Source organism: Vipera ursinii (assembly GCF_947247035.1).
Source record: "Vipera ursinii genome assembly, chromosome: 5".
Taxonomy (NCBI): Eukaryota; Metazoa; Chordata; class Lepidosauria; order Squamata; family Viperidae; genus Vipera; species Vipera ursinii.
The window spans coordinates 804,612-830,335 of record NC_139518.1 but is presented as its reverse complement, the minus strand read 5'-3'; the positions used below and the strand labels follow the sequence as shown (position 1 = coordinate 830,335).

The following is a 25,724-nucleotide window of genomic DNA, read 5'->3' as shown; positions in this document are numbered from 1 at the left end:
AGGGGGTTAGGAATGGAGAAGGGGGGAAATAACAGACCTGGAAAGGACCTCGGAGGTCTTCTAGTCTGACCCCGTGCCTATGGCAGGAGACCTTATACCTGGTGTAGGCAACCCTGGCTCTTTTATGACTTGTGGACTACAACTCCCAGAATCCCTGAGTCAGCATGATTGGTTCAGGAATTCTGGGTTATTGAAGTCCACAAGTCATAAAAGAGCCAGGGTTGCCTACCCCTGCCTTATACCAACCATCCTGGTTAAATGGCTGCCCAGTTTCTTCTTAAATAGCTCTAGCATTGGAGCACCTGCAACTTCTGGAGGCAACTTCTGTCCCGCTGATTAATTGTTCTCATTATCAGGAAATCTCTCCTTAGTTCCAGGCTGCTTCTCTGCTTGATGAGTTTCTATCTGTTATTTCTTGTCCTGCCTTCAGGGGCTTTGGAGAATAGGGTGACACCCCCCCACACACACTCTTCTTTGGGGCAGCCCCTCCAATATTGGAAGTTGTTATCATGTCCCCTCCGTCCCCCCCCCCGTCCTTCTTTTCATTAAACTAGACACACCCAATTCCTGCAACTTTTCTTCATACGTTTTACATATGATGTTATCATACAACGATGTCACGCAAACGATCCAGGGGATGTGATTTGTGCAAATGGCACCCTTGAGTTCATATGCACAAAGATAGCACAGCACAGGGGATGTCACTCTGGCTTGTTCATAAGGCATGCAAGCTGCAGAAATAGACCAACCAGGGATTTTCTGACCCAAGGCCCCTTGTCTGAACAGCTAACCCCCTCCCAATGGCTGGGTTTAGGCACCCCCCCCCCATTTAGCCTGCTCACTTCATGAACCCATTTCCTGGATGCTCACAGAAGTCTGAACCCTTAAGATCTGAATTCACACTATACAATAAGCCACAAAACAATGATAGTTGTTCACTTATGACCATAACTGCGATGAGAATTTCCTTTGCTAAGCAAGGCACTTGTTAAGCGAGTAGTAAGATCACTAGGTAGTAACTAGCCCTGATGATGTTCCCTACTTGGGTCATGAAACGTCTGCAAGAAAACCACCCGGCTCAGACAGCATCAAGGAACCCAGAGTCCTTTTCTGCTTCTGCTGCTTCCTCCTCCTCCTCCTCCTCCTCCTCCTCCTCCTCCTCCTCCTCCTCCCTGCAAAACCCTTTCCCTTCTAGCATGGATGATGTTGCCTAGTTGGGCCACGAAATGTCTTCAAGAAAACAAGCAAGCTCAGAGAGCACCAAGGACCCCACAGTCCTCCTCCTAATCTTGCAAAACCCTTTCCCTTCTTGCACTGATGTTGTTACCTAGTTTGGTCATGAAATGTCTGCACGAAAAGAGCCAAGCTCAGAGAGCACCAAGGACCGCCCCCCCAGTCCTCCTCCTCCTCCTCACACATCCAGCCCTTTCTAGCCCTGATGATGTTACCTCGTAGGATCATGAAACATCTGCAAGAAAAACACCAAGGTCAGAGAGCACCAAGGAACCCAGTGCTCCCCCTCTCCTCCTCTTCCTCCTCTTCACACACCCTTCCCTTTCTAGCACTGATGAAGTTGCCTAGTAGGATCATGCAACGTCTGCAAGAAAACCGCCCAGCCCAGAGAGCACCAAGGACCCCACAGTTGTCCTCCCCCTCCCTCTCCACCATCCCCCATCCTCCTCTTCCTCCCCACACACTTTCTTCTAGCACTGATGAAGTTGCCTAGTAGGATCATGCAACGTCTGCAAGAAAACCGCCCAGCCCAGAGAGCACCAAGGACCCCACAGTTGTCCTCCCCCTCCCTCTCCACCATCCCCCATCCTCCTCTTCCTCCCCACACACTTTCTTCTAGCACTGATGAAGTTGCCTAGTAGGATCATGCAACGTCTGCAAGAAAACCGCCCAGCCCAGAGAGCAGCAAGGGCCCCTCCTTTCAACCCTGAGCTACAAAGATTCTCCTTCATCGGTGTCGAGCATCTGCCCAGCTCAGCCTTTGCAAGTGCCAAACCGCAGGTCTTCTGCGCCTCCATGCCCAGAAAGGACTCAAGGCTCCCACCCACCCACCCGCCCCCTCCTGCGAAGACCCTTGTTGTGCGAATCCGGGCTGCCTGCTTTCCCTCCAGATTTAAGACCAGCAGATGCCTCCTCCAGTTGGCCTTGCAAGGGAACCTCAGCCGGCAGCCAGGGACATTAAGCCCTCCCGAGCGAGGGCCCCAAAGGCCGAGCGCCTCCCCAGCCGAAAAATGGGGGGGTCTCCTGGCTGCAGACCAGCTGTTCCACCACAACATCACACCACAAGGTGGGCGACCCCTGCTTTGGCAGGATCTTGTGGTCTGCAGTTCCACGGCTCCCTGAGAGACGGAGGTTGTTCCTTGGAGAGCAGACCTGACCTGCGAAGGATGTGCTCCCCCCCCCTCGTGCCTTGGGCCTCGTTTTTGTGACTGTGCGCTGCTGGCACACAATGGCTCCGCACACAGGTCCGAGCCCGCTTCTTCAGGGTGGGGTGGGGGGCTTGTCTGCACAATCTCTCTCTTTTTTCTTTGCCCGCTTTCGAATCGATCCCGAAACCGGCTGAGCAATGTCCAGCCATACGGAGGAAGAGCAGTCCTCGGTTTATGACCGTCCATCTAGTGACCGTTCAAAGTTACAACAGCACTGAAAAAGGTGACTTAGGACTAGTTTTCACACTTACGACCTTCGCAGCACCCCCGCTCCACAATCACATGACCAAAAATGGCGCGGTTGGCAACCGGTTCCTATTTATGACGGTCGCGCAGCATCCCGGGGTCACGTGACTCCCCCTTTTTGCGACCTTCTGACAAGCCAAGTCAAACGGGAAGCCAGATTCCCTTAACAACCGTGTTCCTAACCGAACAGCTGCAGCGACTCATTTAACAACCGTGGCAAGAAAGTTCGTAAAACAGGGCAAAACTCACTGAGCGACTGTCTCACTTAGCAACGGAAATTCTGGGCTCAACTGTGGCCGCTAATTCAAGGTGGGCTTTCGGTGGACGAGAAAGGAGAAAAAGGAAACAACAGTTGGCTCCCCTATAAAACCCCCAAACACAAACACAAAGACACACACATACACACACACACACACACACAAACTCAGTTCCCACTGACTATTATTGGCTGTTGCATTATCTTTGCTTTCCACCGGAATGGAGTCCCTGAAAAGAATGGGCCTCCCCCGCCCCAGAATGTTTAAGATGGCCGCTCAATTAATGCCAGCCCTGTGAGGTAGGCCACGCTAGGAAACAGACGCTGCTCCGTTTCTCCGATGAAGGCCTTCATAACAGAATCTCGAAGGCCTGAGCTTTTCACATCCTTTGTGCTTTTTGATGGTTGTGCCATGCCAGCGGTAGCCTTTCCCTCAATAACGCCGGACTACCGTGCGCATCCTCCACAGCGGGGAGGATAAGCGAGTCGTAGAAAATAAAGTTTATGTGGCTCTTGAGGCGAAGAAACATCGGAAAGTTTCACAAAGTCAAAACAAGACAAAGCATGAATAAAGACAAGCGATCTTTGATTTATGACCACAGTTGAGCTGTTGCTAAGCAAGACACTTGAGTTTCGCTCCATTTTATGACCTTCCTTGCCGCAGTCGTTAAGTGAATCACTGCAGTTGTTCGGTTACCAACAGGGTTGTTAAATGAATCCAGCTTCCCCGTCAAAAGGTCGCGAAAGGGGATCACCTCCCCTGAGGACACGGCGACCGTCATAAATACGAGTCGGTTGCCAAGCGCACGAATTTTGATCATGTGACTGTGGGGGTGATGCAACGGTTGCTAAAGTGTAAAAAACGGTTGATTTTTTCAGTACGGTTGTAACGTTACATGGTCATTAAATGAACCGTTGTGATAAGATGTGTATTCTGAATGTTAGACTGTGATGTATTGTGATAATGGGAACTTTAGTTACTTAAAACTTGGAAACTAGAAATATTAAATGAATATTAATGGGAAATTAAAAACTGGGGAAAAACTAATTAGGGCATTGATTGTCTATAAAGATTGAATGTTAAAATAATAAGGATATGTATAAGCCCAAAATTATTGATAAATGTAAGAATGTCATTTTTATCTAATTGATTTAATAAGAATTGTATTAGTTTAAACAGGAGACAGTAAATACTAAAAGGAAAAGAGGAAAAATTTAATGTAACAGCTTGAGACTTGTACTAAAGATACTTGTATGTCATGGTATTATCGATTAACCCAGCCGCCACGTGCTTTTCAAATACTTAAATATAAAATTAGAAAATCAATAAAACATTTAAAAAATAATAATAAACGAACCGTTGTTAAGTCAAGGACAGGGGTCTTCAAACTTGGCCCTTTTATGACTCGCGGACTTCAACTCCCAGAATTCCTCAGCCAGCGTGGGGGAACTATGGCCCCTTCGTGACTTGTGAACTTCAACTCCCAGAATTCCTCAACCAGCGTGCGGGAACTATGGCCCCCTTCATGACTTGCGGACTTCAACTCCCAGAATTCCTCAGCCAGCGTGGGGGAACTATGGCCCCTTCATGACTTGCGGACTTCAACTCCCAGAATTCCTCAGCCAGCGTGAGGGAAATATGGCCCCCTCACGACTTGTGGACTTCAACTCCCAGAATGCCTCAGCCAGCGTGGGGGAACTATGGCCCCTTCATGACTTGCGGACTTCAACTCCCAGAATTCCTCAGCCAGCATGGGGGAACTATGGCCCCTTCATGACTTGTGGAGTTCAACTCCCAGAATTCCTCAGCCAGCGTGGGGGAACTATGGCCCCTTCATGACTGGCGGACTTCAACTCCCAGAATTCCTGAGCCAGCATGGGGCAACTATGGCCCTTTCATGACTTGCGGACTTCAACTCCCAGAATTCCTCAGCCAGCGTGGGGGAACTATGGCCCCTTCAAGACTCACAGACATCAACTACCAGAATTCCTCAGCCAGCATGCCTGGCTGAGGAATTCTGGGAGTGGAAGTCCACAAGTCATCGAAGGGCCACATTCCGAAGACCCCTGGTCAAGGGCAATGACCCTTGCATTTTTTTAAAAAGGGAGAAAGGCCCACCTCTACACAAAGCCAACACAACGATGCCAAAGCTCACAAACCAGTTCACAAACACACAAGCTTTTGTCAATTTTGGGCAGGCAAAAGAGCCGACTGTGTCTGTAACCCTAAGGCAGACTCTGGTGCCTGAAGGAACCCAAGTGGGTTGTGTGACTGCTGCAATGCTGGGGTGTTAGTTACAGCTTTATTTATTTATAGTTCATCTTTCTGAACCGCCCGTCTTCCTTGCACGGCTTGGAGCAAAGACAGGGTCTCTTCTGCCCGGAGCCCCCTCCCCACCGAACAGCCAGAAGCAGGGCAGACACAAGCTGTGAGATTGCTGGTTGAAGCCCACCCACTCACTACCCCCCCCCCGCTCCCCTTTGCCTGGCCTGGCCGGCTTGTGAATGCTTTGCCTCGCAGTTGGGCCTCTGATGAAGAGAATAAGTGAGCTGGAAGGGACCTCGGAGGTCTTCTAGTCCAACCCCCTGCTCGGGCGGCAGAGCCTTTACCATTTCAGACGAGCAGCTGTCCCGTCTCTTCTTAAAAAGCTCAGCCTTCCAGGGCAAGCTTGTCCCAAACTGATTCTGCTTCCATATGGGGGACCTGTCCTCAGGAAGTTAATTTAGCGACAAAGTTGTTTACAGGAAGAATAATAACACTAAAAGAAGAATCAAAATAAAAGTTTCAAAACTCTCTCGTTCATTGGGAGTATTATTGTAATCCACGGCATCTTCTCTATCCCGAATCCTCCCCAAAGTTATAAATACTTCGTCCTGGATCAAACATATCCACAAAACAGAGGGGATATTATTGTACATGTCTTGGTTGGTGTGTGTGTGTGTGTTTGTGTAGGGAGGGGAGGTGGCTATGCATTTTTCTTTAATTTTCTTTTGGATTGCTTTTTTGGGGGGGCGGGGAGTTCTGCATTTTGTATTTTAATCTTGTTTATAAAATATATTTAGGAAAATGTTTCGCTTCTCATTCAAGAAGCGGAAGAAAAGAGAAAAAAAAGCTGCCTTTCAGGAGAAAAAAAAAAAGCTCCTTCGGAACCCAGGGCCAGCTCCGCTCACCGCCGTGCCTCGCTGGCTGGCCGTGCCTGGACGGCTGGAGGCCGCTGCCCCTGGGATGGTGGTCCGAGCGGAGACGGCTGGCCCAGCCCAGGAGGGGCGGATGGAGACACGGCCACCTGAGAAGCCCAGGCAGCAAACGGGCCCGCTCTGCAGGGAGGGCAGCTTCTGCTCCTGAACACAGAACCCAGAGCAACTGGGCAGAAGGAAGCTTGAAGGCAGCAATGAAGGAGAATCTCTGTAGCTCAGGGTTGAACGGTGGGGTCCTGGATGTTCTCTGAGCTTGGATGCTTCCTTGCAGACGTTTCATGACCCAACTAGGGAACGTCATCAGTGCTGGAAGGGAGGAGGTTTCTTGGGGGGGAAGGAGGAAGAGGATGGTGGAGTCCTTGGTGCTCTCTGAGCTTGGCTGTTTTCTTGCAGATGTTTGATGACCCAACTAAGGAACATTTTTGGCACGCTGTAGATGCATGAAACATCTGCAAGAAAACCACCAAGCTCAGAGAGCACCAAGGACCCTACAGTTGTTGTCATCATTATTTTCCTCCTCCTCCTCCTCCTCCTCCCTCTTCCTCCTCCTCCTCCTCCTCCTCCTCCCAGCAAATCCCATTCTTTCTAGCACTGATGAAGTTACCTAGTTGGGTGATGAAACATCTGCAAAAAAGTTCAGCACCAAGGACCACACACTCATTCTCCTTCTCCTCCTCCCTTCTTCCTCTTTCTGCTTCTTCTCCTCCTGCCCCTCCCTGAGAATCCCATTCACTTCTAACACTGATGATGTCCCCTAGTTGGGTCATGAAATGTCTGCAAGAAAATCACGAAGCTCAGAGAGCACCAAGGACCCACAGTCCTCCTCCTCCTCCTCCTCTCTGCAACCTCCACCCCTTCTAGCATTGATGATGTTCCCTAGTTGGGTCATGAAATGTCTGCAAGAAAATAACCAACCTCAGAGAGCACCAAGAACCCCACAGTCCTCCTCCTCCTCCTCCTCCTCCTCCTCCTCCTTCTCCTCTCCACACACCCTCTCCTAGCGCTGATGAAGTTACCTAGTTTGGTCATGAAACATCTGCAAGAAAACCACCCAGCTCAAAGGTGCACCAAGGACTCCACAATCAGGACCACCCTGATCCAGTAGATCCACGTGAGATTCCACTTTCATTTTGTTCCCATCCAGTCAAAGGTCTTATTAGCACCTCTTGCCATATTAATTACATTATCAATTTATGCAAATGGCCAAGGACATATTCCGCTGCACCGTTCAGAGCGGGTACAGACAATAACGCTGCGCAAAGCAGCTCCTCACTCGGCCGGGAAGACGCCACGCTGGAGGAAGCATCCCTCAAAAGCAGCCAGAGAAAGTGCTGATGCCAGAGAGGTGGACGGGATCTGTGGCACCGCCTCCCATTCCCATTGGCTAACTCTCAGCTCGGCTCTGCAGCTGTTGCTACCCTACAATTATTAGTAGAAAGCAAGTGGCACAATGGGCCTTCCAAGTCTCTGTATGCAGGTACCACGGAAGCGCCAACTAGAAAAACGTAAATTAGAAATATCTGTAAGCTAGAAAAAGGTGGGATAGACAGCATCAGCACCAGATGGATTTGCAATGGACTGACAAACCGTACTCAGCGAGTAGTCCAGCACTACACCCACATGGAGGGATGTTCTGTACCAGCCTGCTACCGGCCCTGCAGAAAAGGCAGGGACAACCCCTTTACAAACTGCAAGAGGCTGGAATTACGCCTGCCAAATTTATAGCTACAAAAACAAACAAGACATGAACCAAGAAACAGGAGCTTTAAGAAACACGAACTATCCAAGCGGTTGCCTTCAGCAAACCAGCCCTCCCCACACATTCCCCTTATATAGAGTTCAGGGCGTGGCTTCTCTCTGCCTCCTTCTGAGAAGCCCCATTGCCTTCCTCTGTTTAATCCTGATTGACTGCCTCCTGCGTCGGGCGTCCTTGAACAGGGCCAGCTGTGGGTCATCTTCATCCACGCTGTCAGGCTCACACAGCTGGGTCTCCCTCGTGACCAGGTGGGAGGGGCCTGGCTGAGGGTTCTCATCAGCAAGATCTTCAACCCCCTCAGCAAGGTCTTCAACACCCCCCTCCTCCTCCTCTGAGTCGTCCGACCCAACTGCCGAACCCACAGGCTGACCCTGAATCACAACAAGGGAAGTGAGCAGTGGGGCACCACAAGGCTCCCTCTTAGGCCCAGTAAACTCTTCAATATCTTCACCCATGACTTAGAGGAGGGAGTAGAAGGGGGAACTCATCAAATTTGCAGATGACACCAAACTGGCAGGAGTAGCCAACACCCCAGAAGACAAACTCAGGATCCAAAAAGATCTTGACCGACTAGAACAACGGGCCCTATCCAACAAAATGAGTTTCAATGTGGAGAAAAGCAAAGTTTTACATTTAGGCAGGAAAAACCAAACGCACAGATTGGGTGAGACCTGGCTCAAATACTATAACTGTGAGAGGGACCTTGGAGTCCTAGTGGACGATCACTTGACTATGAGCCAGACGTGTGCAGCAGCCGCCAAAAAGGCTAATACAATCCTGGGTTGTATAAACAGAGGCGTAAAATCAGGATCACCGAAGTATTAGTACCGCTTTATAAAGGCTTAGTAAGGCCACACCTGGAATATGGCATCCAGTTTTGGTCACCGCGATATAAAAGAGATGTTGCAACTTTGGAAAAAGTGCAAAAAACGGCAATTAAGATGATTAAAGGCCTGGAGACCAAAACATATGAAGAACTCTTGCAGGATTTGGGTATGGCCAGTTCAGAGAAAAGAAGGACCTGGGTGACAGGATAGCATCTTCCAGTATTTGAGAGGCTGCCCCAAAGAAGAGGGGGGGTCTCCAAAGCCCCTGAAGGCAGGACAAGAAGCAACGGATGGAAACCAATCAAGGAGAGAAGCAACCCAGAACTAAGAGAGAAATTTCTTGACAGTTAGAACAATTAACCAGTGGAACAACCTGTCTCCAGAAGTTGTGGGAGGGAGGCTTTTGAGAAGAGATTAGACAGCCATTTGTCCGGAATGTTCTACGGTCCCCGGCTTGAGCAGGGGGTTGGACTAGAAGACCCCCAAGGTCCCTTCCCAGCTCTGTTCTGATTGAAAGTGACCGTGAAGCCCCTGTAAGAGGAGAGCTGTTGGGGGTCTGGCTTGCCTGACCCTCGTTTCTCGGGGGGTGGGGTATCTTTCTGGAAGAGCCCTCTCTGGTCCAGAGGAAGACTCCTCTTTCACAAAACCAACCCCTCCTCTTTCATTCCTCCTCCTTGAAGTGCAGATTCATAAAGAGAGGCACAGGAGAGGCCGCTGACTCATCGGCCCATTTCCCAATCCGAAGCTCCAGCCTGGTCAGAAGAAAAGTGAATTGGGAGGAAGCCGGATGCCAAGCAGGAAACATCCTCGTCGTTTTGGCAGAAAAAGGATGTTCCCCCCCCCCCCCCATCCGAGCAAAGCAGCTGCTGCCAGAATCTGGGAAGCGCTGCCAGGAACTCCAGAGAAGCCTTTCAAGCAGGGAAGATGAGTGGATGGATGGGTGATGATGGGAGTTGAGGTCCTACGTATTTGAATGGGAGAGGGAGGGGAGAGAAGAGGAGAGGAGAGGAGAGGAGGGAAGGGAAGGGAAGGGAAGGGAAGGGAGGGGAGGGGAATGAATAGAATAAAATAAAAAGAGAAGAGAAGAGAAGAGAAGAGAAGAGAAGAGAAGAGAAGAGAAGGGAAGGGAAGGGAAGGGAAGGGAAGGGAAGGGAAGGGAAGGGAAGGGAAGGGAAGGGAAGGGAAGGGAAGGGAAGGGAAGGGAGGGGAGGGGAGGGGAATGAATAGAATAAAATAAAAAGAGAAGAGAAGAGAAGAGAAGAGAAGAGAAGAGAAGAGAAGGGAAGGGAAGGGAAGGGAAGGGAAGGGAAGGGAAGGGAAGGGAAGGGAAGGGAAGGAAAGGGAAGGGAAGGGAAGGGAAGGAAAGGGAAGGGAAGGGAGGAGAGGGGAGGGGAGGGGAGGGGAGAAGAATGAATAGAATAAAATAAAAAGAGAAGAGAAGAGAAGAGAAGAATGAATAGAATAAAATAAAAAGAGAAGAGAAGAGAAGAGAAGAGAAGAGAAGAGAAGAGAAGAGAGGGGAGGGGAGGGGAGGGGAGGGGAGAAGAATGAATAGAATAAAATAAAAAGAGAAGAGAAGAGAAGAGAAGAGAAGAGAAGAGAAGAGAAGAGAAGAGAAGAGAAGGGAGGGGAGGGGAGGAGAATGAATAGAATAAAATAAAAAGAGAAGAGAAGAGAAGAGAAGAGAAGAGAAGAGAAGAGAAGAGAAGAGAAGAGAAGAGAAGAGAGAACGGAATGGAATACCTCTTTGTGTGCCACCAAGCTCAGGAAGAGCCAAGGACCCCGCGGTCCTCCTCCTCCTCCTCCTCCTCCTCCTCCTCCTCTTCTCCACAAACCCCTCTCTCTTCTAGCACTGATGATGTAACCTGGGTGGGTCATGAAACATCTGCCAGAACGTCACCAAGCTCAGAGAGCACCCAGGACCCCTCCACTAAAGTTCTCCATCATCTCTTTACTATTTTTTTTTCTTTTTCTTATATAAATGTGAATTTGGCTTTCAAAAAGTAGAAGGGAGACCTCTTCCCAGTCCTCAGCTTTCGTTCTCTACAAGCAGAGGTCCCCAACCTTTGGGGTCCGTGGAGAGAGGCCTTTTCCTGGGGACTGGTTTCGTGTGCCGCCTGCATCCGGCGGATGGAGCTTTGCTTGTTTGTGCGGACCGGTTGCTGGCGGGCCAGGGCCCGGTACCGGTCCACGGACAGGGGGTTGGGGACCCCTGCTCCCCCCCTGTCCCCGCATCTTGAAGCTGGTCTCCCACCCTCTCCGTGCTGCAAGCCGATCACAAAAGGCCGTCCTTGGTTTAATTTTTCACCTTCAGGGTTCGTTTCCCAGAGCTCACCCTGCTAAATCAAAAGGGGAGCTCTCCGTGCACATTCTCATTTTTCACTTTGCAAAGGAAAACCATCTCGGCTGCAAAGTGCAAAGCCGGCTGGAGATTTACCCAAACCCAACCTGCCTCCCCCCCCCCCCCGCAACCTCAAAAACAATCTCTGGAGAGCCATCAGACTCCCAACGGCGGCAGCCCACCCTCCCGTCCGAAAGAGCTGTTCCTCCCACCCACTTGTCGTCCTCCTTCTCCGCACACTCACACTAGCTGCTTCACGGGGTGGGGGGGGGGAGGAAAATCAATTTGGGTAAGTGACAGCTTCTAAGGAGGTGAAGAATGACGATGTGTTAGTTCAGAGATCAAGACCGCATTTGTACAGATTAGACGTTTCTTCCTCGTAAAGGAAATTTCAGCGATGCCACCCAAGAGGCAGAGAGGGCGGCAGGAGACGCGAAGGTAACCCTGGACGTACAACCATTCATTTAGTGACCGTTCGCTGGAAAAAAAATGAGTTGTGACCATCCCAAAGGAGCTTTTTTCACGAGACAAACTGTTTGTTTGTTTGTTTTTAAAAAAAAATGCAAGAAAGTCCAGTTGCCTCGTGGAAAACCACCTTTGGGATAATAACCACGACCTGCGTGACTGAGAATCTTGACTTATGACTGGTTTTCACACACGACCGTCGTCGCAGCGTCCCCAGGGCATGTCCCGGGGGTCATGTGATCTCCTTTTGCAGCCTCCGGACAAGCAAAGTCAAGAGGGAAGCCAGATTCCCTTATAACAGACACGTTACTAGCTTAACAAGTGTGGCGAGAAAGGTCGTAAAATGGGACAACGCTCACTTAACGATGGTTGTGCTTAACAGTGGAAGGTTTGGGCGTTGAAGGCTACCTTTATTCCACAAAGAATTCCTGGCTACTCTTTGGGGGAATTAGTTGATCACAACTTCAGATGCCACGTTGTGCAGGGCTGGGGAAACGAAGCCCCTTTATGACTTGTGGACCTCAACTCCCAGAATTCCTGAGCCAGCATGGCTGGCTCAGGAATTCTGGGAGTTGAAGTCCACAAATCATAAAGGGGCCGTCATTCCCCATGCTGGCTCAGGAATTCTGGGAGTTGAAGTCCACAAGTCATAAAGGGGCCGTCATTCCCCATGCTGGCTCAGGAATTCTGGGAGTTGAAGTCCACAAATCATAAAGGGGCCGTCATTCCCCATGCTGGCTCAGGAATTCTGGGAGTTGAGGTCCACAAGTCATAAAGGGGCCGTCATTCCCCATGCTGGCTCAGGAATTCTGGGAGTTGAAGTCCACAAATCATAAAGGGGCCGTCATTCCCCATGCTGGCTCAGGAATTCTGGGAGTTGAAGTCCACAAATCATAAAGGGGCCGTCATTCCCCATGCTGGCTCAGGAATTCTGGGAGTTGAGGTCCACAAGTCATAAAGGGGCCGTCATTCCCCATGCTGGCTCAGAAATTCTGGGAGTTGAAGTCCACAAATCATAAAGGGGCCGTCATTCCCCATGCTGGCTCAGGAATTCTGGGAGTTGAAGTCCACAAATCATAAAGGGGCCGTCATTCCCCATGCTGGCTCAGGAATTCTGGGAGTTGAGGTCCACAAGTCATAAAGGGGCCGTCATTCCCCATGCTGGCTCAGGAATTCTGGGAGTTGAAGTCCACAAATCATAAAGGGGCCGTCATTCCCCATGCTGGCTCAGGAATTCTGGGAGTTGAAGTCCACAAATCATAAAGGGGCCGTCATTCCCCATGCTGGCTGAGGAATTCTGGGAGTTGAAGTCCACAAATCATAAAGGGGCCGTCATTCCCCATGCTGGCTCAGGAATTCTGGGAGTTGAGGTCCACAAGTCATAAAGGGGCCGTCATTCCCCATGCTGGCTCAGGAATTCTGGGAGTTGAAGTCCACAAATCATAAAGGGGCCGTCATTCCCCATGCTGGCTCAGGAATTCTGGGAGTTGAGGTCCACAAGTCATAAAGGGGCCTTTGTTCCCCATCCCTGACGCAGTACAACCTCCCTCAACAGAACATGTTCAGTTGTGTTGGAACTCACAACCTGACAATTCTGAGCTCAAAGTCTCAAAGTCACCTGGAAACGGCCGATATTCTCTTGCAACCCCATGGAGGGATGGGTTTCCTGCTCTTTCCAGGTTGGGAGGTTAAGCCCACCATTTTCATCCTTTTGTTCCTCACAAGGAATCCAGCTGAGTGACAATAGAGCAAGGCTGCTGTGGCCGCAACTGGTGCCCACCCACAGCCAAAGTAGACGCAGCCTGCAGACTTTATGAAGAGACAAAGCACCAATGCAGGGCCTGGATAATGATCAAGGATGCCAGGAGGATCCTTCAGGTGAAAATTAAGACCTCCAAAGATAGAATCTGCCACGGGTGGGAAGTTCTAAATGGCCACAGCAGGAATCGTTCTCCCCATACAAACAGAGACGCATCAGAGTGACGAAGGTGGCAAATGACAAAAGAGATAAATTTCCACTTTCTCACCTGCTGTGTTCCCAATAATTGGTCCTCCCAAGAGGCTGAAGTCTGTATTTAAAAAAACAAACACCAAAGGCAACTAATTTCAAACCCAGATCTGAGGTCAAGCTTTTGAGGAACCTCACGTTCCTGGCTGGTTCCTGGTCTGCTAAATGGGCCTGCAGCTCCTGATGAGACATGTGGAGGGGTCACCATGCCAACGTCCTGTCAATTTGGGACCCATTCACACAACACCTGGTTATATAACAGGCCAGTTAAACAGTAAGGCCAGACATGCATCAGCCTGAGGGCTGGGCTGGTGTTCAAGTCCACCACAGGGGACTGCAACAGAGGTGTCCATCAAAGACATTGGCCACCGATATTTCTAGACTCTACACATGCCACAAAGCACTGTGAGCCTGTCACACGCCTATAACCCAGACAGAAATAAGCAAAGATGTGTTTCTGGCTTTCAAAGGTGCTTTGGAGAATAGGCTGACCCCTATTCTCAAAAAGTTGACAACAAGCTTAAAAGATTCCTAAGACCAACAGTCACTACTCAGGGCAAGGAAATGCTGAACTTAATGGACAGACTGAAGACTGAGTAGACCTCCTTTGCGGAGAAGACTTGGGAAAAAGTGCAAAGAAGAGCAACTAAGATGATTAAAGGCCTGGAGACTAAAACACATGAAGAACGGTTGCAGGAACTAGCAGGAAATGGCCAGTCTAGAGAAAAGAAGAACTAGGGCTGACATGAAAGCAGCGTTCCAGTATTTGAGGGGCTGCCATAAAGAAGAGGGGGTCAACCTCTTCTCCAAAGCACCAGGGGGCAGGACAAGAAACAGTGGATGCAAACTAATCAAGGAGAGAACCAACCTGGAATTAAGGAGAAATTTCCTGACAGTGAGCACAATTTATCAGTGGAAAGACTTGCCTTCAGAAGTTGTAGGTGCTTCATCATTTGAGGTTTTTAAGAAGAGATTGGACAGTCACTTGTCTCAAATTGTCTAAACTAGTAGACCAACGAAACGCAGTGGAGGTAGTATACCTAGATTTTAGTAAGGCATTTGACAAAGTAGACCGCAACCTACTCCTTGGTAAGCTAGAAAGGGGTGGATCACTTAACTCTAAGCCAGCAGTGTGTAGCAGCAACCAAAAAAGCTAACACAATCCTGGGTTGTATAGAGGCATAGAATCAAGATCACGTGAAGTATTAGTACCACTTTACAAAGCCCTAGTGAGGCCACACCTGGAATTCTGCAGACAATTTTGGTCACCCTATTACAAAAAAGATGTTGAGAGTTTGGAAGAAATTCAGAGAAGAGCAACTAAGATGATCCAAGGCCTGGAGACTAAAACATATGAAGAACGGCTGGGGGACTTGGGTTTAGCCAGTCTAAAGAAACAAAGAAATAGGGGAGACATGATAGCAGTATTCCAGTATCTGAGGGGCTGCCACAAAGAAAAGGGGGTCACGTTATTCTCCAAAGCACCAGAGGGAAGGATGAGAAACAATGGTTGGAAACTGATCAAGGAGAGAAGCAACCTGGAATTAAGGAGAAACTTCCTGACAGTGAGGACAGTCAACCAGTGGAACAACCTGCCTCCAGAAACCGTGGGCGCTCCATCACTGGAGGTTTTTAAGGAGAGACTGGACAATCACCTGTCTCTGATGGTGTAGGTTCTCCTGCTCAAGCTGGGGGCTGGACTAGAAGACCTCCAAGGTCCCTTCCAGATTCTATTCTATTCTATTCTATTCTATTCTATTCTATTCTATTCTATTCCCATAATTCTCTATTCTATTCTATTCCATTCCATTCCATTCTAAATTGATTGGGGTCTCCTGCTTGAGCATGAGGTTGGACTAGAAGACCTCTAAGGTCCCTTCCAGCTCTATTCCGAATGATTGATTGAGAATGTGAGGCTTCCAGTGCAACCTGGTTCCTGCCTGATGGTATGAGTTATTCTCACCAGCCTGTGAATTTCCTGGTGCCTGAGGAGGCTTTTGGGTTCTTGGGAAACTGTCCCCCAAGCTAGAAGAACGGGTCAAACCAGGGCCAACTTGGGGTCCCTTGCACAAGTCATAAATTGCATAAGCTTGACCTACTCGACATCCATGAACCACACGTGGTCGTTGCCAGGAGAAGGCCACCAGGCTTGGGAGCTTCTTGTAACTTGAGCAGACATCAATAAAGTTGCTTACTTTAGCTATTTACAAGCAGCTCTGACGGCTTGCACCTGACACGAGGAAACTGCCAGAATCCTTCCTTGGTGCAGATGCCTTCAAGTGATGCGACAACCAACCACCGGGAGACCCAACCGATGAGCAAAACACATCTGCAGAAGTGGCAGCTGGACAAAGGTGTATTTTGTGGAGAAACGTCTGTGGAGATTCTCCGTCCTCCAGGTGATGGTTGTCCCAAAGTTGCTTTTTCAGGAGGCAACGGGACTTTCCTTTCTTTGTCCTTTGAAGACGTTTCGCTTCTCCTCCAAGAAGCTTCTTCAGCTCTGACTGGATGGTGGGGAAATGGAAGGATTTATACTCCTTGCAGCCAGCTGGTCATTTGCAATTTTAGAGGGCCGTTGAGGCCACCTGGAGGCTTACCTGTGTCCTCGGGTTCACCTGAGCGGTGCAAATGGGGGTGGAGCCTCCTTGGAACTGCTGAAAGGACTCCACCCCCATTTGCACCGCTCAGGTGACCCCAAGGACACAGGTAAGCCTCCAGGTGGCCTCAACGGCCCTCTAAAAGAGGGCAAATAACCCACTGTCTGCAAGGAGTATAAATCCTTCCCTTCTCCACCATCCAGTCAGAGCTGAAGAAGCTTCTGGGATGAGAAGGGAAACGTCTTCAAAGGAAAAACAAGAAAGTCCAGTTGCCTCCTGAAAAACAGCATCTTTGGGACTTTCTGGGAAAGATGAAACAGACCAACCGTCTCTGCCCACAGCCTGCAGTTCAATCCGGGGGGGGGGGCTCTAGATTGACTCAGCTTTCTATCCTTCTGAGGTCATTAAAACGAGGACCCAGATTGTTAGGGGCAATGTGCAAATAATACTTCCATGTGCAAATAATACTTTCCCCCCCCCCAAAGAGTGCTATGGGGCGGTATATGAGCCTGCTGCCGGCGTCAACTCCCCTCCGCCCTGTGCGTGCCCACAGAGAGGGCCTCCTCAGGGTGCCTCCGGTCAGAGAATGCCGGCTGGTGGCCCCCAGGGGGAGGGCCTTCTCTGTGGGCGCCCCGGCTTTGTGGAATCAACTGCCGGTGGAGCTCCGGATGGCACCGGATCTCCGCTCCTTCCGGCGCGGGTTAAAGACCTACCTATTTGAACAAGCTGGCCTGGCCTGATGGGGAGTTAATTTGGGTTTTAAATATTTGTATATTTTATTGTTTTATCTTGGGCATTAATTTAATTCTATTTTAACTTTTGTAGTTTTGTATTTTTATCATATGCCCTGTTCACCGCCCTGAGTCTCTCGGGAGAAGGGCGGTATAAAAATTTAATAAAACTAAACTAAAACTAAATGCTAAATTCCCAGAAGATGCTAAGAGAAGACAGGTGAGCCAGGGCCCCCGGGGGGCGGGGGGCAGGGGGGGGCTCCCAAGAGCCTGTGGAAGCCAAGAAGGAAATATCTCCGAGCGACAGGTTTTATGCCCCTGTAATCTCATTAATTCCATTTGGGAAATTAAAATCAAGCCTCTGGATTCCTTGGACGCTTGCTTGGCAAAGGATTTGCACGCCCAACGTGCCTTTACTTGGGAGAAGATGCGGGCAGATCTTCCAGGCCAGATCTTTTTAAGATCTCTTCCTCACCCCCACCCCCAATTTCATTAGCACAGTAACTTTCCATTCCCATCACAATTTCCAACTCTCTCTCGTCCTGCCCACAGCCTGAATGTCTGGACGTTCTGTGGCATCACAACATCACAGAGGCAGATTGGGCCCGCCAACTGCCAATTTCCCACCGTAGCCAGGATAACAGGGGGCAGAGACCCTCCATACCTTTGGGGTGACTGGGTGGGCCTCAAAGGTATCCGTACAACCAGGAATACTGCAGGCAATCTCACAACACGGCAGCCGTGGGTGTGCTCATCCACGCACAGAATGGTGACTAGCCCAGGGTCACGTCGGCGTACAAATTTAGTAAATAATAAGCAGACAAATAACTGCAATAGCAAACTCATCAGTTAAAAGGAAAATGAGTGAGGGTAAAGGAAGACACTGCCGTAGAATTTGGATTCAGAATCAGAATCGGAATAGAGCTGGGAGGGCACCTCGGAGGTCATCTAGTCCAACCCCCTGCTCAGGCAGGAGACCCTCTACCATTTCAGACAGGTGGCTGTCCCGTCTCTTCTTTAAAAAGACCCCAGTGATGGCAGAAATAGTCTCAAGCCTATCGGCCTCCCAGAATAAACCAGATGGGAATCACGACCAGATAATTCTACTTTACTGAAAGAATCTTGCAGGTTTGAAAGGACGAATCTCCCGCCGTCTCTTTTACAGCCGGAGAAACTAGGCAGGGTCCCTTCTGACTTTCTTTCCCCACCCACTATGCAGCCGGAGGCTACACGATCTCTTATCTCTGTGTTCTTTTCCTCCGTCTCCCAAGGCCTTTCCGGCATCGCATTACCACGCCCCGTGTAGTTGCCTAAATAAAGTTCTAACAAATTCGGAAAAAATGCACACACACATGCAAGCAAATGAGACAAGCCCTCTATACCACAGAGAGAGAGGGAGGGAGGGAGGGAGGGAGGGAAAGAGAGAGAAGGGGAGGGAGAGGGAGGGAGGGAGAGAAAATGGGAGAGGGAGGGAGGGAGGGAGAGAGAGGGAGATCTTGCATAGGCAAAACACAGCCTGGTTAGCTCACCCATAAACCATACACACTTTCAAAACAAAAGGGACAAAAAGTGCACTAGTTGATCCATCACAAGCCAAACACCTCCTCCCTCCCACCCTCCCATCCCCCCCACCCCGTGGCTTCCCCCCAGGATGGTCCCTGCTGCCGCAACTTACCTTTCCATTGTTTCTGGGCGGGGGGACAGGCTTCCAAGCAAAGCCCTGAGTTGTAGCCACCTGACATTTTTACAAAAGTGCCCTGGGGGGCTGCGAGGCATTTTTGCCAATAAGAGGAGGCTAGGATGATGGGCTGTGTTTCGCAGCACGCCAGCTTCCCACTGGATTCAAGGCGGACCACAAGAAAGCCTCGCTTTGAAAAGCCAGAGAGCCGAGGAGAGGCCCAGAAACGGGCCCTCAAACACAAGGAAACACACCCCAAAAAAACCCTACATCTCTCCTGCAGGCCCAGGGCCCAAACGCTGTGGCAGGAGACGCTAAAACGGGGTTACACCAAGAGGAGACCAGCAGAAACCCTCCCTGCAGCGTCTCCTGGCCCACGAGTTGCTCAAAGTGTATTTCCTGAATGCCTTCCTTGGTCTCCATCCAAGCCAAAATGGCACGAGTGGTCAACCCTTGGACCAGCCAGGAATGTTTCAGAAAGAGCTGAGTTATCAAACGCTTCGAAGATGGACGAGGCTGCAGGAGGCAGCTTCTCGTCTCTTCTGCACACGCACACACACACAAACACAACCTTCAAACGCCAAGCTGAATCTTCTTTGGAAAAGAAGGATTTATTTTTTTCTTTAAACATTAGAGCAAGGGTCCCCCAACCTTGGGCACTTTTTGACTTGTGGACTTCAACTCCCAGAATTCCTCAGCCAGGGACGCTGGCTGAAGAATTCTGGGAGTTGAAGTCCACGAGTCATGAAGGGGCCATAGTTCTCCCATGTTAACGCAGGAATTCTGGGACTTGAAGTCCTCAAGTCATGAAGGGGCCATAGTTTCCCCATGCTGACCCAGGAATTCTGGGAGTTGAAGTCCGCAAGTCAAGAAGGGGTCATATTCTCCCACGCTGGCTGAGGAATTCTGGGAGTTGGAGTCCACGAGTCATAAAAGAGCCAAGGTCGCCTACCCCTGGTCTAGCAGTACATTGGCACAAGGCTCCTCTGGGGGATGGGGGTTATTTGTCGGCTTGATGATGGCTTAGAGAGTGTTATGTGAGCTCTGCCTATTTATTCAGCATATAGCGCTAAGGCAGAAAATCTGCTAATTCACTAGTTATAGTGGCGTTTCTCCACCCCCACCACAATTTCTCCTCCTCCACCACCAGCTTAGAAACGCAGCACGTCAGGCTAATTCTGCCGACTGCCGGCAGTTCGACCCTGACCATCCAACCTTGATCCTGAAGGCTCCAGGTCGACTCGTTCTTCCATCCTTCCGAGGTCGGGAAAAGGAGGACCCAGATTGTTGGGGGCAAACAACACTGACTCTTGTAAACCGCTTAGAGAGGGCTGTAAAGCGCCGCGAATCGGTGTAAAAGCCTACGTGCTATTTTCCTTGCCCTTCTCCGCCACTCATCCTCTTCCTCCTCCCTTCCTTCTCACCACCATCGCTCCTCGTCTTTCTCCTTCTCCTTCTCTACCACCATTCCCCCCCCTCCTCCTCCTCTTTTAAAATAATGCCAATTGTCACTTTGTTCTAGAAAAACCGTGGAAGAGCTGAGCAGTGGTATTTTGAGGAGGGGGGGTAGGTAGATGAAAAGGGTCAAGAGGTAGAGGAAGCCTGCCTGAATCCCAACCAGGCACAGGGCAGGCGAGTTTCCTGCTGGGGTCCAAAGATCTGCCCGATCCCGAATCTTCTCACCCAAAAGACATTTGGAAATGTCGGGAGCAGGCAAAGCTTTTCACGGGACCCCCGAGTGGCTTTCTTTGTCAGCAAGGTCACAAACAGTGAGAACAATTAATCAGTGGAACTACCTGCCTCCAGAAGTTGTGAAAGCTCCAACACTGGAAGTTTTTAAGAAGAAACTGGAGTTTGTCTGAAATAGTATAGGGCATGGTTCCCAACCTTTTCTATACCCCGCACCCCTAGAACGTCTGATATATTCTCGCACCCCTTACAAGAGTTTGAAATAACGACAACCAATTATGGATGTACACTATAATTTTGAGGTTTTTGCACCCCCTGGAATATAATCTTGCACCCCCCAGGGGTGTGAGCACCCCTCACTATTATCATTGTTATGATTATTTTTATTATTATAATGTGATCACATGGCCCCAGGAGACAGCAACCATCATAAATATGAACCAGTTGCAAAGCATCCAAATTTTGATCATGTGACCAGGGGGATGCTGCAACGGTCATCAGCATGAGAAATGGTGGTAAGTCACTTTTGTCAGTGCCATTGTTGACTGGTCCAGAAGAGGAGACCTTTCTCTCCTCGCTGGCCACTAGGATATTATTATTATTATTATTATTATTATTATTATTATTATTATTATTATTATTATTATTATTATTATTATTATTATTCTTCACACAGTCAGCCAGATGTTCAGACTGGATTTGGCATTTTTGTCTACCTATTGAGTCCTTACCAAGGACCTGGGATAGACAGATGTGGATGTTTGATGGTATTAGAGATCTCGTCGCAGGATGGAAGCAGTTCCTAGTAAGGCTGCCTTTTGCAATTGACTGATGGCGAATTTGTCAGTGCCGATGATGGTGTCCAAGCGGTGCTCCAGTTGTTTTGGGATTGCACCCAAGGAACCTCTTACTATTGGTACCACCCTTGCTTGCCTTTGCCACAGTCTTTCTATTTCTATTTGTGGGTCTTTGTATTTTGCTATCTTCTCCAGGCACTGCCACGTCCACTATCCAGACTTTTTTGTCTTTCTTATCGACAATTGTTAAGTCTGGGGTGTTGTGTTGCGGGTGCCTGTCTGTTTGAATTCTGAAGTCCCAGAGCAGTTTAACTTTATCATTTTCTATGACTTTCTCTATTTTATGATCCCACCAGTTCTTGCTTACAGGCAAATGATAATTCTTGCAGATCTTCCAATGCACCATCGTTGCTGCTGCTGCTGCTACTACTACTACTACTACTACTACTACTACTATTATTATTATTATTATTATTATTATTATTGACTCTGAGGGGAGGATGTTCCAGAGATGGGGGTCACTGCAGGAAAAAAACAAACAAACCCGTCTTCTAGTTTAAAACATGCGATTAATTCAGGTTAGCTGTTTTACACAACTAATGCAGCAAAGCCTTTTGCATTGCTATTCCTTTGCCTTTTAGTATTTAATGACCGTGGGAACTCAGTTTAAGGATTTATTATTATGGTATAGTTCTGCTGCGTTTTGCTCGTGTGCCACTGACAGGCTGGGTGCCAAATTGTGATTTTAATATAGATTTTATCTGTTATTTATTATTTTACTTTGGAGGTTTTTTACCGGATATTCCTCGAGTGTTTTTAACTTTTGCTGGTCTCTGGTCTTTGACGGGAATAAACTTACTCGAACTTGGAACTGTCTTCCAGTCCAGGGTTCACACAATGCCCCACGCACTGCTTGTGCGACACACATGCACCCTGAACCGGTCGCATACAGGCAGTCCTCGATGTACAACCGCTCGTTTAGTGACTGTTTCAAGTCATGACAGTGCCAGCCCAAATGTTGGAGGTGTGGTTGTGAGGATGCAACGTATTTTCATATATGGTGGACTTGTAAAAAGGTTAAAGCTTTTTGGATTAAAATTTGGTGGAATATGCAAAAGATATTTAAGAAAAGGATAAAGTTTTCTCCACAATTGTTTTTATTGGGTATTATTACAGATACTACTGTTATAGATATTAAGTTGATGTTCAATTTAATTACGGCAGCGAGACTTTTAGTAGCGCAATATTGGAAGAAGGAGGAACTTCCGACTATAGAAGAATGGACTTTAAAAGTTTCTAACTTGGCGGAGATGGCAAAGATTTCAGCGTATTTGAAAGATCAGTCGCAACAGAGATACATTGTGGAATGAAGGAGATGGATTGATTATATCCAGAATAAATATAGGAATAAAAAGTTTCATTTAGCATTTGAATAAGTAGTGGATCTATATGATGTATAAGTAGTTAGTAGTTATTTTATTAATATTTTGACGATGGAGAGTTAAAGTGCGATAGAATCTAATGTCTTATTGTTGTTAGCATATTTTAGATTATGCTTGTATGTATTTTTATACCCTGTATTCAGCTCTGGGAAGTTGGGGAGGGGGGAGGGGAGGGGAGGGAGGGGTTGGGGAGAGGGGAGGGGGAGGAGGGGGGTTTTTTGTATTCAAAAATCTATTGTAAAACTTTTCAATAAAAAAAAGTCATGACAGTGCTGAAAAAAAGTGACTTTGGACTGTTTTTCGAACCCACGACCATCACAACATCCCCGCGGTCAAAATTTAAATGCTTGGCAACCAACTCGCATTTATGACGGTCACAGTGTCGCGTGGTCCCCTTTTGCGACCTCCTGATGAGCAAAATCAAGGGGGAGGCCAGATTCGCTTGCTAACTTAGCAACTGCAGCGATTCACTTAAGAACGGTGGCAAGAAAAAAAATCATAAAATGGGCCAAAACTCACAACGTTTCACTTAGCAACATAGATTTTGGGCTCAGTTGTGGTCGTAAGTCAAGGACTATCGGTGTAACATGAATGTATCCTTCCTGTGTGTTTTTCTATTCTATTCTATTCTATTCTATTCTATTCTATTCTATTCTATATTTCTTCCTTCCTTCCTCTAAGTGAGACCTCTTTGAACCGCACAGCTGAACCATTTCTCCTGCGAAGAGTCTCCGGACCCCCAGGGGATCCTGTGCCGTGACCCAGCCTACGAGAGGGATCCCAACCTCAGCAGAACAAAGCAAAGCACAACTAAAGGGTGAGAACCAAGTCAGCCATTTTGGGGTTGTGCAGAGAAACACGGGTGGTTGAGCTAAGACTCAGGCTCCTTCCAAGCAAATGCTAAGCAGAAGAAATTCCAGCTGTTTTGCTCTGAGCCCACCCTGAGCAACTCAGGTGAGAAAAAGCCTCTGAGATATGCTGAGTAAACAGTTCCTGTACACACACACACACACACACACACACACACACACACACTATACACCTGAGATCGATGCAAAGAGGCCAGATCTTTGCATTGCCTTTTATTGAACAGAGGGAGAAAGACCAGCATGGATGAAGGGATCCCCGATTAAGTGGAACTGAATTATGGGAATTATGGGAAGAGACCCATAATGGAATCATTTTCTCCAGCCAAGAGCCGGGTGCGAGAAACTCCCAAAGTCCCCTTCCAGATTAGCCTGAAGAGGAAAGATATTTCCAATAAAGGGGAACATTCATAGCTCAGGGTTGACTAGCCCTGATGTTACCAAGTTGGGTAATGAAACATCTGCATGAAAACAACCAAGCTCAGAGAGCACCAAGGACCCCACAGCCCTCCTCCTCCTCCTCCTCCTCCTCCTCCTCCTCCTCCTCCTCCTCCTCTCTGCAAGCCCCTGTCCCTTCTGGCACTGATGATGTTACCTAGTTGGGTCATGAAATGTCTGCAAGAAAAGAACCCAGCCCAGAGAGGATCAAGGACCTCTCAAATATATTCCCATTTTACAGGCAGAGGCATTAAGATCCCGTGGGAAGCAGAATTACGTCATTGTGCAAAGGACAAAGAATGGCTATCCTTTGGGCCATGAGGTCACAGCTGGCAGGACACCCCTTGTTCCCCCCCACACACACCCCAAACCCATCACAACCAGCAAATTACCCCACACCAACTCATTAGGGATTGACCGAACACACCGATCCATAACAATCCAAAGCAAGTTGGGCTCTAACTCTGCTGACCCAACCCTGGGTCCCTCACTGGGTCAACGGCTCAGCTGGACACTCAGCTGGGGCTGCCATGCCTTTCCTCCCACAACTGGGCGGCCACTGTCCAGTCGCTTGGCCAGGTTTGAGGGCAACTTGATGCAGCATTTACTTCTGTGCAAACTGCAATGAACCAGCCCAGCCAGATCTGAAGCTGGAAGCTGCACCAGCATGAACGCACGCGCACGCGCACACGCACACACAAGCCCCCAACAAAAAGCCCAAAGGACAGGGGGTCCACCGCCCGCCTCCCACACAAAAGACACGGGTTTGAAAAATGGGGGGAGGGGGCATTTTCTCCTGGTTAAGAAGCAAGCCACCCTTGTGTAACTTCCCAGTAGGGTATGCTGAAACCCTGACTCAGCAATCCAGGGGTAGTCTGCACACCCAACGTGCAACAGCCTCGTCAAGGAACTCCCCGGATTCCTGGAATACAGCAGCTGTCCATTAACCCAGCAAGACCAGGTTTGCACGACAGACCAAACTTTTAACACGCCGAAAATGTTGCGTGTGGACGCAGCCGCCACTTTCCTCGAGGCGGAGGAAACACGGCTATTATTATTATAAGAGCAAGGGACTGGGCGAGCAGGTCGGGGCACAGGTTGGCTACGTCCAGGGTTTCCCAACATAGTTAAAAGTGGTCCCGGGCAGCTGCCGCGGGGAAGACCAAGCGGGCGGAGGGGACCGGCTCCAACCGAGTCCTTCGGGCAGAGGAGCCCGGGGCGACCCGCCGGGCCTTCAGCCTCGCCCAGGAACAGCGTTGGCACCGCAGCCCGCGCCGCCCGACCTCTCTACAATACGCGACGCCCCGAGCGGGGGAGGGGGGGCACGCGGGGACCCAGCGAGGTCCGTAGCCGGGCGGTCGAGCCTCCCGCTTAGGCGCAGTCTATCTGGGGAGGGGCGGGGCGCGCGGGAAAGCCGGCCGGCCGGGCGCCGTCGCAAGCGGACGGGGTGGGCGCAGGCGGCCGACCGGCGGGTCCCCCCCCTCCGGGCCGGCGACCCACCTGTCCTCCGCCGGACGTGCCTCTTGCGGCCGCTGCAGAAGCGCACCTTGCCGAAGACGCCCAGCACGTGCCTCTGGCAGAGGGAGCGGCCGTCCTTGCTGGGGCTGGAGCGGCGCTTGGAGGCGGAGAGGCGCTCGCTGTTGGACTCGCGCGCCTGCCGCTTCTGCCGGATCAGCGAGCTGGCGATGGCCGCGGCCATGGCCGACGGGGCGGGCGGCGCTCACAGGCCGGCGCCCATCCTCACCGGCCGCCGCCGCCGCCGCCGCCCAGGCCGGCGCCGCCCGAGCCGCCCCCGCCGCCCTGGAGCCCCATCGGCGCGGGCGGAGACGGGCCCGGGACGGCCGGGAGGGCGCCCTCCACCCCAGCCCGGCCCCGGCCCCGTCCGCTCGCCGGCTCCGACGGGGGCAGCGGCGGCCGCGGCTGCTCCGAGCGCCTCGCCCGGAGGAAG

At 49.8% G+C, this 25,724-nt stretch overlaps 1 protein-coding gene and 1 long non-coding RNA gene across 2 annotated transcripts in view; one reads left to right on the top strand and one right to left on the bottom strand.

Annotated features, from left to right (window-relative positions):
* FGF12 (fibroblast growth factor 12) overlaps nucleotides 1–25,475 on the bottom strand; it is a gene marked incomplete at both ends in the record, with an annotated part of 45,025 nt that extends 19,550 nt beyond the window's left edge. The window contains one exon of the mRNA XM_083364847.1: nucleotides 25,277–25,475. Coding sequence (XP_083220973.1) covers nucleotides 25,277–25,475 — 199 coding nt within the window. The remainder of the gene's footprint in view (nucleotides 1–25,276) is intronic.
* Nucleotides 1–25,724, top strand: part of LOC310641212 — a 300,726-nt gene that overhangs the window by 26,082 nt on the left and 248,920 nt on the right. The window lies entirely within an intron of this gene.